This window comes from Aythya fuligula, chromosome 2 (genome assembly GCF_009819795.1).
Source record: "Aythya fuligula isolate bAytFul2 chromosome 2, bAytFul2.pri, whole genome shotgun sequence".
Lineage (NCBI taxonomy): Eukaryota > Metazoa > Chordata > Aves > Anseriformes > Anatidae > Aythya > Aythya fuligula.
The window spans coordinates 107064241-107078604 of NC_045560.1; the positions used below are offsets into that span (position 1 = coordinate 107064241).

Consider the following 14364-nt stretch of genomic DNA (forward strand, 5'->3'; position numbering starts at 1 on the left):
GCATGACTCAGTGCTCCATTTTCTCCTGTAATACCTCCAGTAACAGACACTTGTACTTATTCATGACATGAAAAAATGCTCACCCTTCTAATTTGTTCTTCCCCTTTGCTGTTTGCTTTGAAAACCTGGCCTCTTGCACAAAGCCAACACAAAGAAAACAACCATAGGAATGCTGTGATGTGCAGTTACCCTCAGCAGCCTGAGGGGAAGAAAACACAAAACAAACAAAAAAACACATAAAGGCAACCAAGACCAGACTAAGATGACCAAGACAAAAGTCAGAGTACACAGACATGCTTCATAACACTTTATTTTTCAGACACAGAGTCAAGAGAGAAAAAGATGGCCAAGTGAGCAGAGCTGTGGATTTTCTTTTTCTTTCTGTCCTGCTCGTACTCACCTAAGTCATTGTGAAACAGCTTCTGCTTTGGTACCAAGGTACGCTGCATCTGAATAAGGAAATGCCAGAAAATTCTTGTAAAGCATACAAAAACTCTCTTAAAAAAGTCACCTCCCTGAATACTTCAACAAGTGTGAGATACAAATTGGGAGGTACACACAACCTCCCTAACAAACACAAGCTGGCTGTTACAGACACACCTGAAGATGATCAGCCTTGGCTTTCGGCTGCTCTCATCACGAAGACAATAAATACACAGGGTGTAGGTGTAGAGAACAAGTGCATACAGAGAAAACGAGCAGGGAACCCTCTGACAACTCGCTCTCTTGGGACAGATGCTGAAATTTATGATATATGCTAAAAAATATAAATATCTTAAAATATAAAGATGGCATGACAACCTCCATATCCTATTACTTTCATACATTGTCTATGCATTTCAAACGCCAAAAAATGTAAAAGGCAGAAACATTAAGTACATACAAGTCTCTGATAACTTCAGGTGTAAAAGAAGAACAGTTCCTCACAGCAGCTTGTTGTGAGGAATTACAGAGTAAAACTTGATACCACTGGAAATGCATCTTGTGTACATACAGGAAAATATGGAGAGTAAATGGGAACGTTTCTTAAAGACCATGAACTGCCACGGGTGCAACATTCCTGCATCAAAGGCACAACAGTTCCCAGCCATCTTTCCCATTCCCAGATGAACATAAAAATGTATTGCAAGGGGTGTCAAAAATCCATCAAGTCCCCCTTTGTTTATTTATTACTGATCCACCGCTGGAGGCAATCCGCTCTGTCTCCAGCTGGGCTGCATTAGCACACTCACTCCCGTGCAAAAGCAGAGAGGAGAGCACGAACCGCCTCTGAAAACAGCCTCAGCTGACCCGGTTGAACTTCCCGTACAGCTGAACCTCCACGCAGCACGCGTACACGAGCTCAGAGCCAACTCCTTTACATGCCAGCCGTGGCCTCAGCTCAGCTAAATGCAGCACGTTGCAGCAATGCAACTGAGACCCCACTTGAGGGCCTATTCTCAAAGCCACCCTGCTTTTCAGACTTAGGATCCCGTCACCGATGCAGACGGCAGCAAACGAGTTCAGGGCTGAGCAGCTCTGCAGACGCCAGGAAGGCTTCCTCCTCTCTTCAAAGGGAGGAGACTGAACCCAAGCAGGATTCAGCTTCCCAAAGCTCTGTGATCTAATTCTACACAAAAGGCTTAATAAGGTTTAGACTCATAATACAATTAGTAATTTAGCTCACAAATTAGACTATCTATTAACACTCCAGCAGAGACATCAGCTGTATGAGGATTAAAACCTTATGCTCTCAGTATGGGGCGAGACCTTGGGTTTTCCAACTGGGCCCTTCAGCCTCTGTGCGGGACAACACACGGGGCACTGCGGGCAGCATCCTGATCATCTGCACATCGTCTGGACTGGCTGGGAACTCTCGAGTTCATCTCAATGACCAATTCAAGCTGGTAGAAATACGAACTTGCAGAATTGTCCCTCAAAACAGCATAGAATACACAGCATATGCCTTTACTGCAGATGTATTTATATGTGTTTTAACCACACATAAAAATTATTACCAAAACTAACCCATCAACATGGAGAACACACACATACATCACTACCTTGGCTTAAATACAGTATTTAATTCCAGGACTCGAATAAAGAGGCAACACTTCTTCCTAAAGGTTTGCATAGAATGCTTTTCCTGTGTTTATTAAGAAATGAACCAGATTTATACCGAATCATACAGAATCATCCAGGTTGCAAGAGACCTCCAAGATTACCAAGTCCAACCTCTGACCTAACACTAACAAGTCCTCCACCAAACCATATCACTGAGTTCTACATTTAAACGTCTTTTAAAGACCTCCAGGGGTGGTGACTCCACCACTTCCCTGGGCATCCTACTCCAACGCCTAACAACCCTTTCTGTAAAGAAGCTCTTCCTAAAATCCAACCCAAACCTCCCCTGGCGCAACTTTAGCCCATTCGGCATCATCCTCTCAGCCTAAACAGTACTGAAAAGATCCAGCCAAGAGCTGATACCTCTAGCATACTACCTGATGGCACACCGTCCACGAAGAAAAGGATGCCAGACGAGTTTTTCAGAAGCTCCATTTCTCCAAAATGCTAGTATCGGGATGTTCATGCTGACTTGTGCAACACCTGATTGCCTGCAATTATTATGCCATCAGAAGCTCTTGGCAATTAATTATATTGCATACTCCAACCCAACCATATTCATCTTTAATTTTTGAGCTCGTGTTTATATAAATAGTGCCAGTATTAATAGTGCCAAGCTAGTTCTTTTTAGCTTGAAGAACAAATAGGGAAAAAAAAAAAAAAACTTAAGCAGTTTATTTCGCACTCTAGTAAAAAGCATTAACACCCAAATAATATTATGAATAACGTCCATCTGGTCTGAAATCTAAATCTGGCCACGGTATCGCATTCTCCACTAGCAGTGCCTGCTGTCGCTATGAACTGTTCACTGTGACTGCTCCCCATGCAAAGCAAAGCAAAACTTAAACCCTGCTCACTTACACCACTTACTCATAACCACACACTCTGCTGGCATGTGTCGTAACACATGCACAGGACCATTTTGATCTAATTTACCTCAGAAAATAAAAAAATAATGACACTAATAAGCCTTCTTGGTATGAATAATAAGCAGGCAGCCAGGATGTCTGTCCCCAAGCTTTTGTCGCAGCCCCCCAGAGGCTGTGTGCCCTTACCAGATGCGCACATTGATCCCCAAAGCATCCAGGCATCGTCCTCCAGCCTTGGGGTCACAGCTGCCCTGGGAAGAGGTGGCAGAGGAGGCCACAGGGGACTCCTGATGGTGGAGAATGGGGATGGGGGCAGGCCTGAGCACGGAAAAGGAGGTGGAGAGAGTGCAGGAGGGGGCAGCTCAGTAATATACTCTTAAAGGTGGCCTGGTGGTTAACAGCTTTGTTAAATATGTATGTTATTTGCTGGGGAATGGATGGTGTTAAAGTGCAATTTGAGGCAGAACTGCAAGCAGGTAAGAGCCCTCCCTCTTGCTCTGCACAAAATTCTAGAGTACACAGCTCTGGCAGATTACTGTAATTGGGCAATTCTTTCTTTTATTGCTAGACCACTGCGCAGAGTCACAGCACCGAAATCATGTGAATGGGGCTACTGGTGAATATCACGTTATTTGTTCAACGGCAGCTGCTAGCACATGGACCTGACTTTTCTGCAGTTCCCCTTCAGAAAGCCTGGAAGCACACATCTTCTGCCATACGAGCTGGAATTCATGTTTAAAGGCTGTAAATCTAGCCCGGCGCTCTGCAGGCTGTGAAGACTTCCAGAGCCAGTTCTGGAAATGTGAGATTCCTCACTTAGAGGAGGTGAGTGGCTCCTGAAGCTCCTCTGATCCACCCACCGCGAGCAAACAAGTCTGCCAGACACCACTTCACTGAGGCAGATTTACCGTGGACCACATTCAGGAAGCTGCCAAACTGTATTCATTCTTAAAACTGAGATCTTCGCAAGGGTGGACAGTTTTCATGGCAGAGTCTGCAAGTTTGGGCTGTGCATCAGAAACCGACTGAGGGTTTGCAACACCCACAACAGGACTGGCAGGGAAAGCAGTAACTTCCAAAAACACCAGCTTCCAATCTAAACCCAGCACCCAGCGGCTCCTGCCTGACACCAGAACAAGCAGGCTGCTGCTTTCAGTTCCCGTGCCCCACCGAGTCATAACAGGTACCTTCCAAACTGAGGATGTACATTTCTAAGGGCTGCATGTTTCTCTGCAAGAAATCAGCGAAGGAATTTCAAGAGCAGCAAATGCATGCAGCTCACGTAGCCTAATTCCTCTCGAAGTGACCAAGGTGACACAACAAGACAGAGCCCAGACAATCCTTATACACAGTAACTACGGCTTACAGCCCTCCACCCACCCCAGTCCTGTCTGCAGTAGAGACCCCAAGGCTGTGAGGGGACGGACGGTGGGACATGGGGCTGAGGCTGGCGGGTGCGCTCCTCATGGGCAGACCCGCTGCTTCAGGCCATGCAGTCGCATGTCTATCTGCAGCTGAAACTGCAACAGAAGTAGCTAAGGAATATTCACAGAATCACAGAATTCATTATGGTTGGAAAAGACCTCCCAGACCATCTGGTCCAACCATCCCCCTACCACCAATGTCACCCACCGAACCATGTCCCTGAGCACCACGTCCAACCTCTCCCTGAACACCCCCAGGGACGGTGACTCCACCACCTCCCTGGGCAACCCATCCCAGTGCCTGACTGCTCTTTCTGAGGAGAAATGTCTCCTCATTTCCAGCCTGAACCTCCCCTGGCACTTGAGGCTATTCCCTCTAGTCCTACCACTAGTTACCTGTGAGAAGAGGCCGACCCCCAGCTCCCCACAGCTTCCTTTCATTTGCCTGCATGTGTTATCTAGACACCGGGCTGAGCCTGAGGAACATTTTGAGTCTTTCAATGCTCACACCTTTTTCACACCTGTGTGGGGTGTCTAACGTGGCTAACACTGAACTCTCTAACTCTTTGCAATTGAAATGCAAAGAAGCACCGGACAAATTGCCTTTCTCTTAAGCATGTGGAAAAGATCTGGCTCTGGAGTTCCTGTAAGACTTCAAAAAAAAAAAAACCAATCCATTTCTCCTGTTGCCGCACTGTTGCTGTGGAAGGCAGTTTTTAATTTGTGAGGAGTGTATTTCAACTTGTCTTGCGCTTCTGGGCCCTATGCAATTTCACTGCGTATTTGTTCAAAAGGGCGCGTGCTTTCCTCAAACACTAAAAGTAAATACTGAAACCCTGGTAGTTTCCAAATGCCCAAATGAAAATGCCAGGGTAATTCACATAAATCCCTTACTAGCCCAGACTTATGTAGGCAATTCTAACAACTCTTCAGGTAAAAATAAATAAAACACACCTCATGAACTTTATGTGTGGTCTCAATCCACGTGCTCTGCTGTCACTGTAAACAGAGCATAGTAACGTTGGGCAACGCACCGGCTTCCAGTTCTCAGTGCCAGCCTCTGAGGTTTGTGAATAAATATTAACTTTAATTGTGTTTTGGTTTTGCTGGTTCCCTACGACACCCGCAGACCTAGCCCGAGAAGGTTGCTTTGCTTTCATGTTCAGAAAGGTGCTTGCAGATGAGGACGGTGCTGGAGAAGTGCTTTTGGAGGCTTCCTCCTGAGCCAGGACCGAATTGAAGATGACATCCCTCAGACTCAGGGAAGAGGGCCTCAGCTGCATGGCACCTCCAGATTATCACTGGGACAACAATTTGTCTTACCTAGCAGAGAAATGACTTCGGTAATAGCTGTCTCTGCAGAAGTTAAAAAGAAAAACAGCTGAAGTGATGTGTTATGTAAAGTGCTTATATTAAAGTGTTGTATGCGGTGCTTTGTAAAATATTCTTCATCTACTCTGCAGAATTCAGAAAATGGAACATTAGAGGAAAAAAAGGCTAGAGCAGTTCTCAGTCATTAGCATAAAAACTACCCCACTGAGTACTACACCTCCTGCAAATGTCCACAACTGTCTTCATCTCCTAAATATGTGACAGTATTTAAGTACACTGTTGAGTTTCTGGGCAAGACTGAAGTTATAGGTGACAGCCCATGGCTGCTGTAAGTGTTCTCTAAATACATTCAGGGGTTCTCAACTGTCAGTTAAAAATAAAAATAAAAATTCAACCATGGTCAAAACTAAACCCACCAAAAAAGAACAGAAAAGACAGCCTACAATGATGCTCACCCATGCCACAGCCAAACGCCAGAGCGTGCACTTAAATCCAGGTCTCCCACACCTACGCAGGAGCTCTGATCACCAAGCAACAGGAATTACAATATACGCCTGTCTTTTGCATGCTGTGCTCCGGCAGCACACTTCGTGTTCCACTATGTCATCCCAACCTGGAGCCAGAAAAAACTTCCAGGCTCAGAAAGTCCCGCAGAGCGGGGAAAACATTTCCTGGTTAAGATCATACAGCACGTCTTAAAGCAGAGAAGGAAAACGAGATTTACACTATCAAAATACAAACGGCCTGCAAAAAAACTGTGATCAGAGCAGTGTTGATACTGAATTACACCCTGTGATAGAAATATCATGGGAATTGCTGTAAGTTATGTGTAGCCCTGTGCAGTTGGCAAGCAGGGCTGAACCTTGAAACAAATGCATTTCCTCACTCGAGCAAGTTCCTACCAAGTGCGTGAGCAAACGCTGAACAGACTGTGGAGTTGTTAGGAAACACTGGGCTTCTTGTTGTGATTTTATTTACCAGAAGTAGAAGGATGTAAGAGGGAACAGACAATAATGAAATCTGTCTGTTCAAACAAAACAAATTCACTAATCCCATAAGAAGCGAGAATGAGCATAGCAAACAGCTACAGCAAGAACAGTTGTGTCTGATTTGGGGCCTAACGCAGCTCACGGAGATAGAAACTGACTTTGCTGTTTGTTTGCAGCTGTTTTCTCTGTGTACCCTCAGAAAATGCACAGACGTCCTAACTGGAGCTGTAAGGTGTGCATGCAGGTGACCCCTTCAGTGATCACAGACCAGTCTATACTCACCAGAAGCACAGATGTGAAAAGCTATTCATTTACCTGTAAGAACAACTCCATGACAAAAACCTTAGGGGCATTGACAGCCCACTGTCCACCTAGCTGGAAGTGCATAGAAACTCCTGTGATGCTCAGTCTTACAGAACAATCTCATCAGCAAAACTAAAAACCACTATTTTCATCTAATCAGCCTACCGTTAGGCAGTACAGAATTACAACAAAGAGCCAAAATATTTTTGACAGTAACAGAATAAAGAAAGAACTGAAGAGAATAAGGAGTCAAACAGTACTGGATTTTAGAATTGGGGATAAAGTGGTGATAGGGTTCAAAATGTCAAGCTCCCCTCCCAAAACCCCTACTGTAACCCTCCCAAAACCCCTACTACTACCAAAACTTGCTGCTCTTGAAATCAGGGGAGATTACACACATGCAGAGGAAGAAGGGAGTAAAAAAGAAGAAAAAAAAAAAAAAAAAAAAGGAAAATCCACCTTGCTCATACAAGAAATGTTGGTTTCACACCATTCCATAAGGAAAATAAATAAATAAATAAAGTTTCATTAACATCATTACACTTAATCATATGTGCAAAGATAACCAAATATTGCTGTGTAAAGCTGTCAGAAGAAATGTTCGAGCCTTGAATAAATTAACGAGACACGCGTGTTCAAAACAAAGCTGTCAAAAATAAGAAAATGTGAGTAAATATAAATCCATTTATGTTTTCCAGATGCTGTTTAACTGCCTTTACAAGTTCAGTTTTTTCCTAGGGTACTTTCCCTTCCAGTAAGGTTCATTTCTTACACTCTTTCACACAGTGTTGTGCCTTCCTTCCCACCCTTCTCGCCAAACACCGTAATGCTCACCTGCTTTCAGAGCTCCTTCCTGCTAATGCTGCCCTGCTTTTGTCTGAACAAATGCGGTTATTGCTTTCTTTGCTGCCATTGCTCCTCATGTGGCAAAGGGGCACGCTGAGTGAAATGGCTGAGCCACTGCTCCCCTATTCCCTGCAGCTTCTGGACATGAGTATGTGTTACAGGCATAAATACACCTTCATTTGTACCGTTACTGCTCTCAGAAACTTGGGCATAAAAATGTCTTTTCTTCTTCATTTTTAAACCATGGGTGAGGGCTTACTCTCTGTAACTCCTCGCAATATTAGAGGCAGTGACATGCCCTTTAATCGCCAGGACACAAGGCTCTTCCGAAAATCAGTACAGGATTCCCCTGACAGCAACATCCTTCCCGAAAATAATTCCTTCGAACGGAGCAGAGGTCTCCCCACGACGCATTAAGAAGGTGTATACTCACACAACACTGAGCCTTTCCTTTAACACATACCTACAGATAAATTGAGATGGTTAAGGTACAGCTTTATCACACCTCTGTAGCTACTACCCGTGCATTTAAGCCACTGGGAAAGCACTAACAATTTCTCTGTAATTTCATGCATTTTATTGCAGTATTCAAGAGAAGACTGAATGAGTGCTGCAGTAACGCTGATACTGAAATCAGCCTTTTTATGCATAATGAAAAGTTCATTTGTGTTATAAGCAAACTGGTGCAAACAAGCCACCAGTGGCTTCAAATTCTCTAGGTCACCAAAATTCATCAAATATTTTCACACCTCCCAAGTTCCAAACATCCTGACATGCAAGTAAAAGCCCAGCTTCCAGCTCTTCCTCGCTTTCCACTTAGAAAAGTGGATTTAGAGATGCAGCTACACCTAGTGATCAGCAGCAGAGCACAGCAGGCAAACTCACGAAGACGCAAGTGTTTGTGCACTACAAAAGCAGAAAGAAGTGAACAGAGGGGGGTGAGGAAAGTGACAGAGTAAAATTTATTACTAAACTTCTTTTTTTTTTTTTTTTAAGCTTATTGCTGTACACTCCAAATTGGTTTTGTTTTCCTCAAATGTTTTTCGATACATTGAGAGCTTTACATAATAAATCAGAAATACACACTTGGAAATTATCAGCAAACTCAGATGAAAGAAAGAGGACTCTCAAATTTTCCTGCAGAAACTGAGGAGAATTAAGGCAATTCAGGTGCACTCACATTAATGAACAATTTATCCCTGGGAAAACTTTCAAAACCCCTTATCTATACACTTGGGAGCTGAAAGGCTCATAAAAGCACGTCATTTTCTGTGGAAACACCTTTAAAACCTAATGATGATACCTCAAATAAGCATTTGACAATGTTACTAATAAGCTTCAAGCGCAAGTGGCAGCCCTCTGAAGTGATCTTTCCTTCAGGATGAAAGTTCAACGTGTGAAGTACAGGATCAGTGTGACCCTACCATGCCACCAGACTTTGTCCCATCAATCCTACACCTATTGTGCTCACCCCACTGGTCAGTGAGATGGAGACCAGAAGCTTCCTCTCTCTGTCCTAACCTGTGTTGTGATGTGCTTGAGGAATTTGTCCCTCTAGCTGTCAATCTAGCACCTTCTGCGAGCACTAAACAGATTATTTTCCATAAATTATATACTGCTATATTGTTTCAGGACACTGTAATCTATTTTGCTCACAAATTCTGATGACCACTAAACCGAGAGACCGAAAAAACACCACAGGAATTTTCCAGCGTTATTACATCCTTGTAATCTTCTGAAAGGTTTATTTTTAATTTCTGGTGTGGTTTCATTACTAACTTTTGACACCAGAACAGCTCAACGGTATGAAAAGAAAACCCCACCGCACGGCGTCTTTTTTGACAAACCCTGACGCTTCCAAAGCCAGGACTATCATTTAATCTGATGCATCCTTGAGTATGTCCTAGTTTACAGGGAAACACAAACTTTATTTCATGTTCCAAGCTGCCAGAAGTGCTTAGAAATACAAACCTACTCGAAGCTGATCCTTCAACTTCCTTCCACTAACTTGCTGGACTGTTTTAAATGCAATCACTTAAATGCACAGCGAGTGCTGGGATACGGGCTCGCAGGTGGAGTAAGCAGTGCAGGAAAAAGCAGGATTTGTTAAAATAAGATATAAAACAAACCCACGGCTCTTTGCTGGAAAAATGATCAGAATAGCTATCAAAGGCTTCCAAACACAGACCCTGAATACTCTGACAAACTGCTGTAAAATGAGTAAATTACACCAGAAAGTTTTTACTTTCTACACCTTTCTCCGATTGCCAGAGGCTTCCCTTCAGCTGGGACAGGACCTATGAAGATGTAACCCATCCTCTTTCTTTTCATCCTCCCTCTTTGCTGCCACCAAACATCAGCACCATCACGGTAAGTTCCAACTTTAGCATGTCACGCTTCTTCCTTACATTTGTTTTTGGAAAGTGTGATTCTTGCCTCCAGAGTGCCTACACCCAAAACCAAAACAGGGGAAGATGAGGCACAGCATCTATTTAGAATGCAAGGTTTATATTTTAAGGCCATGAAATAGCCTGAGGACTACTATTCTCCACGGAAAACCTTTGCTGGTCCCTAAGAAAAATGGGTTTCAGTTTTTGTACAGCACTAGCCCTCCCGTTCTCCTCCTCACAACCACTGCTAGTCCTGACACAAAATCACTCCTCCAAGCACTTGCAGGCCAGCCCTCGGCAGAAGAAGTAAAACTTTTAAAACCAGCACCACAAGAAGAATGTGTTAATACACAGCCTTGCTGCTTTCTATAGCAAAGGAGAACAGAGCGCTCTAATAATAGGCCTCTCTAGGTCAGACTCAGGTTATAAGCAAGAAGCACCAATTTCGGGATTCAGGCTGTGTGCAAATTTAAATCAATCTGAGCGCAACGCCTCTATAAAAACACAGTTTCTGCATTCTATTACACATCTCCTTGCCTTCAATTTCAGTTACCCGTGCTGGTATTTGACAGAACTCATTACATCCAGACCTCTCATTTCACAGAAGACCTAATATTTAGGCTTACAGTGTCCCTTCTAACTTTCCATCTCCGTGTTTGACCTAGATCCCTTGCAGGAGTGCGTCGCCTCCCCATGCCTGCACAAGCTCCCGGGGAGAAGGCAGGAGGAATACGGCAGGCTCGGGTGGCGTTTCAGAGGATAGCACCACCACAGCTCAGGCACTTTGTAACGTTAGCCTTTGGTCTTCACATGGCACCACTTAATAACATTCATACTAAAATCATTAAAAAAAAAAAAAAAAAAAAAAAAACTTAGGTCTGCTAGAGTTTCTCAGGAACAAACAATCTGTTCTCGCAGAAAGACCCCAGCTACTTCTAAAAACTTTTTTAAAATAAGAAGCACTGCCCATATAAGACAATGTTTTCAGCAACATCTCTTCAATTCAAATTCTTGAAAACATTTGCTTCTTGAACCAATGAGTCCAGAATTTTAAATTCTTTAGTTAAGGACTCAGAGAAAATCTCATTGTTATTAACTGTTAAGCTGCTTTCAAAAGATTACTTGAAAGCTCCCAGGCCTTAAAAAGCCAAGATCTGATCTTTCAGTGTGATTATTCTCTAAATAAGAAACTCAAATAAAACAATAGCTGAAGGTAATGTTAGAACTAATCTCTGTCAAATAAATCAATCATTTTTGGAAAGGGTAAAAATAAAAATGGAACTAGAAATGCCAAAGATGACTTAACTCACCCACTGCTATTCTTTGCTTCAAATATGTGTGGAGTTGGTTTTCTTTCTTTTTTTTCTTTTTTTTTTTATTCCTTTTTTAAACTTTTGGCAGGTTATTCATACAACCCCCATCAGCAACAAGGGACGGCTAGTACAAAAGCTAACTGCCCAGCTCAAGGACGGATTTTTGTGTAATTTAATTTCTATGACACTGATGCATCACACTTAGCAAAAGCAACAGCAATTTTTTCCCCTAGGCAAAAATGCCTCCCAGGCATGCACTTCAAATGGTAAAGTACAAAAATGGAAATTTCATCAATTTTGGTCTGAGTACCAAGAATTGATATTGAAAAAATAAACGATGCACACACCTCTTCATGGATAAGCTTTCCATTCAATATTTAACATCCATGCACATATGCATGCACGGGGAGAAAGCAGGCCAGATGCTGCACCCCGTGGCATCCTCTGCAATCCCGTTTCAGCCTGTAGATCATGGTGTCTCTCCCTCAGAGCTCTGGAGGTGCTGGAATCGCCTTGTGCAATAACTGGATCCACCTACGGGCATCACTGAATGGTTTGTGTTTCCTACGGCCGCGTGTGGCAATGGAAACGAAGACAACATGAATGGTGCTTAAATGCTGACTCCAGCATAGCATCAGCGTATCACACACACAAGTCACTTACATATCCAGAAGAAGAGCTGCCCTAGCTCAACTTTGAACAAGGAGTACAGGAGTTTGTGCAGGTCAGCAGTGAGTTACGGATTTGTCTTCATAAAGGAAGAGCTCTCACTGAAGCCCGGACACTAGACTTCCCATATTAATGAGTTATAGGGCTAATATACATGAGTTCAGTTCCATAATTCACTACAGAGCTCAGCTTCATCCTACCACGACTGTTTGGAAAAAGATTTCATCATTCGTATATCTCATCTCGGTGCTAAACATCTCTCTGCTCAGGAGCCCTCTGTCTCACCCGCAGTAAAAAACGCGGAGGAGAATTTAAGGGAAATGCAGCTGCATACACAAAAGGTCGCTGGGACCTGACATAAACCCAGATTTTTCTAGTTTTAAACGAGTTTAAAAGCAGACCACGAACTCTCCCCCCCCCCCCACCCCATAAAACTTGCTCTAGCCACAGAGCCGCACGGGAGCAAGGCGTGCGTCCAAAACACCCAGCAAGCAGCCTGCGCACCCAGCGAAGCCTCAAAGCCTCGCTCCCCACAGAAGCTGACTTCTCATGAGCTGAGGACCAGATGTCTCCAATTTCTTCACCGTACTTTGCAGCAACTTCGTGCTGGAAACAGCCCACGACACACACATCCCTCCCTCTCTCCCCCCCCCACCCTCCCCGAAGCGAGCTCGGCGCGCTCCGCTGCGAAGGGGATTTCACAACCCGGATTCCCGTCTGAAATTACGGGTTTCTTCGGCACGGAAAAAGGACGGGGGAGCAGCGGGGGGCTGCGAAAACCCACCCGAGGACCCGAGGGAAGAGGGGCTCGCCGCTCCGCCGGCTGCCAGCCCCGACAGCCCCACACACGGGGGGGGTTCCCCAAAGCTGCGCCCCGCCGTGTCGCGGCCGCCCGACGGCGGGGGCTGCTCGTGGGGGGCTCCCCTCGCCCCTCAGCCTCCCCGGCAGGGGTCAGGGGGAAACTTTTGGCAAGGGGGATGCGGGGAAGAGCCGCAGCCCGAGCGGGGCACGGCCCGGCCCGACCCCGCCGGCCGCTCGCCCTTCCCTCCCCTCGGCGCCCTTCCCGTCCAGGCGCACGCCAGCGGCATCCCGCCCGCCGCCTCCTCTCCTCCTCCTTCAGACACTTTTTTGTTGTTGTTGTTGTTGTTTTTTTGTTTTGTTTTTCCCCCGTTTACAAAGCGGCTACGAAGTGTACGAAGTGTCAGCCCCGCCAGGGTGTGTGTCCCCCCACCCCCCACCCCGGCCCTTACCTGTGAACGTCTGCGCTCCCGCTGCCAGCAAAAGTCCGGCCAAAGTAAGCAGGCAAGTCCCAACTTTCCCCATATTTCCACCCCTTCCTGCCGCGGATCCAGCAAAGTGCCAAAGTGTCTGCCAAAAAGTCGGAGGCTCCCCCTTTCGCCCCCCTCCAGCCGCTGGGGCAGGCGGGGAGGGGGCGGCCGGGACTCCCCCTCGGGGCTCCCCGCAGCCGCTCTGTGCGCTCCTCGTCCCCTTCGGCTCCTCGGGGTGCCCGGAGAGGGGCTCGGGGACCCCGCGGTGCCTTCCTCCGGCCGCTGCCCTCACCCCGGGGGCTGCCTCCCCGTCGGCTCCCGCTGCCCGGAGCCCGGTGGCCGGGGCGGGTGTGTTGGAGGGGGGGGGCAGCCGTAATGCCGGCGTCTCCCCGCCCGGCGCCGCCGCCGGTCCCGGTTGAGCTCGGCTCCCTGACTGACTCGCGGTCCCCCCCGGCAGGCGGGCGGGCTGAAGGGAGCGGGGAAAGTCACGCCCAGCCGGCGGCGGCGCCGCTCGGCCCCGCTAGAGGGCGAGGCGGTGCGGGCCGGGCGCCGCGGGCGGCTCCGGGGGTCGCGGCGTCCCCCCCCGCCCCGCAGCCCCTGTCCCGCATGGGGACAGCGACCGCGCTCTCCCCTTGCCCCCTGCTCTGTCACAGCGGGGCAGGGATGGGTCACTATTCAACGCGGGGTTTTCCCGTCAGCGTTGCTTTTGGGTTGGTTTGGTTCCTGTGGCCGCGACCACCCCCCTCCCCGTCGTCGTCGTCGATGAATGGCGGCATTGGGATGGTGCCGGGGGACCGAGCCCCCAAACGCGTGCCCTGAAAGTTGAGCGCCTCGCCCCGGCTGCGCAGGGCGCCCCTG

General features: G+C 46.6%; 1 protein-coding gene across 10 annotated transcripts in view; it reads right to left on the reverse strand.

The window, feature by feature from the left end:
- The window catches only part of PTPRM (protein tyrosine phosphatase receptor type M), a 465329-nt gene extending 451429 nt beyond the window's left edge, over positions 1–13900 (reverse strand). For all 10 annotated transcript variants that reach the window (XM_032181299.1, XM_032181298.1, XM_032181296.1 and 7 more), the window contains exon 1: positions 13489–13900. In XM_032181299.1, the coding sequence (XP_032037190.1) occupies positions 13489–13561 (73 nt within the window). In that variant the 5' untranslated portion in view covers positions 13562–13900. The remainder of the gene's footprint in view (positions 1–13488) is intronic.
- Positions 13901–14364: the final 464 nt, after the last annotated feature.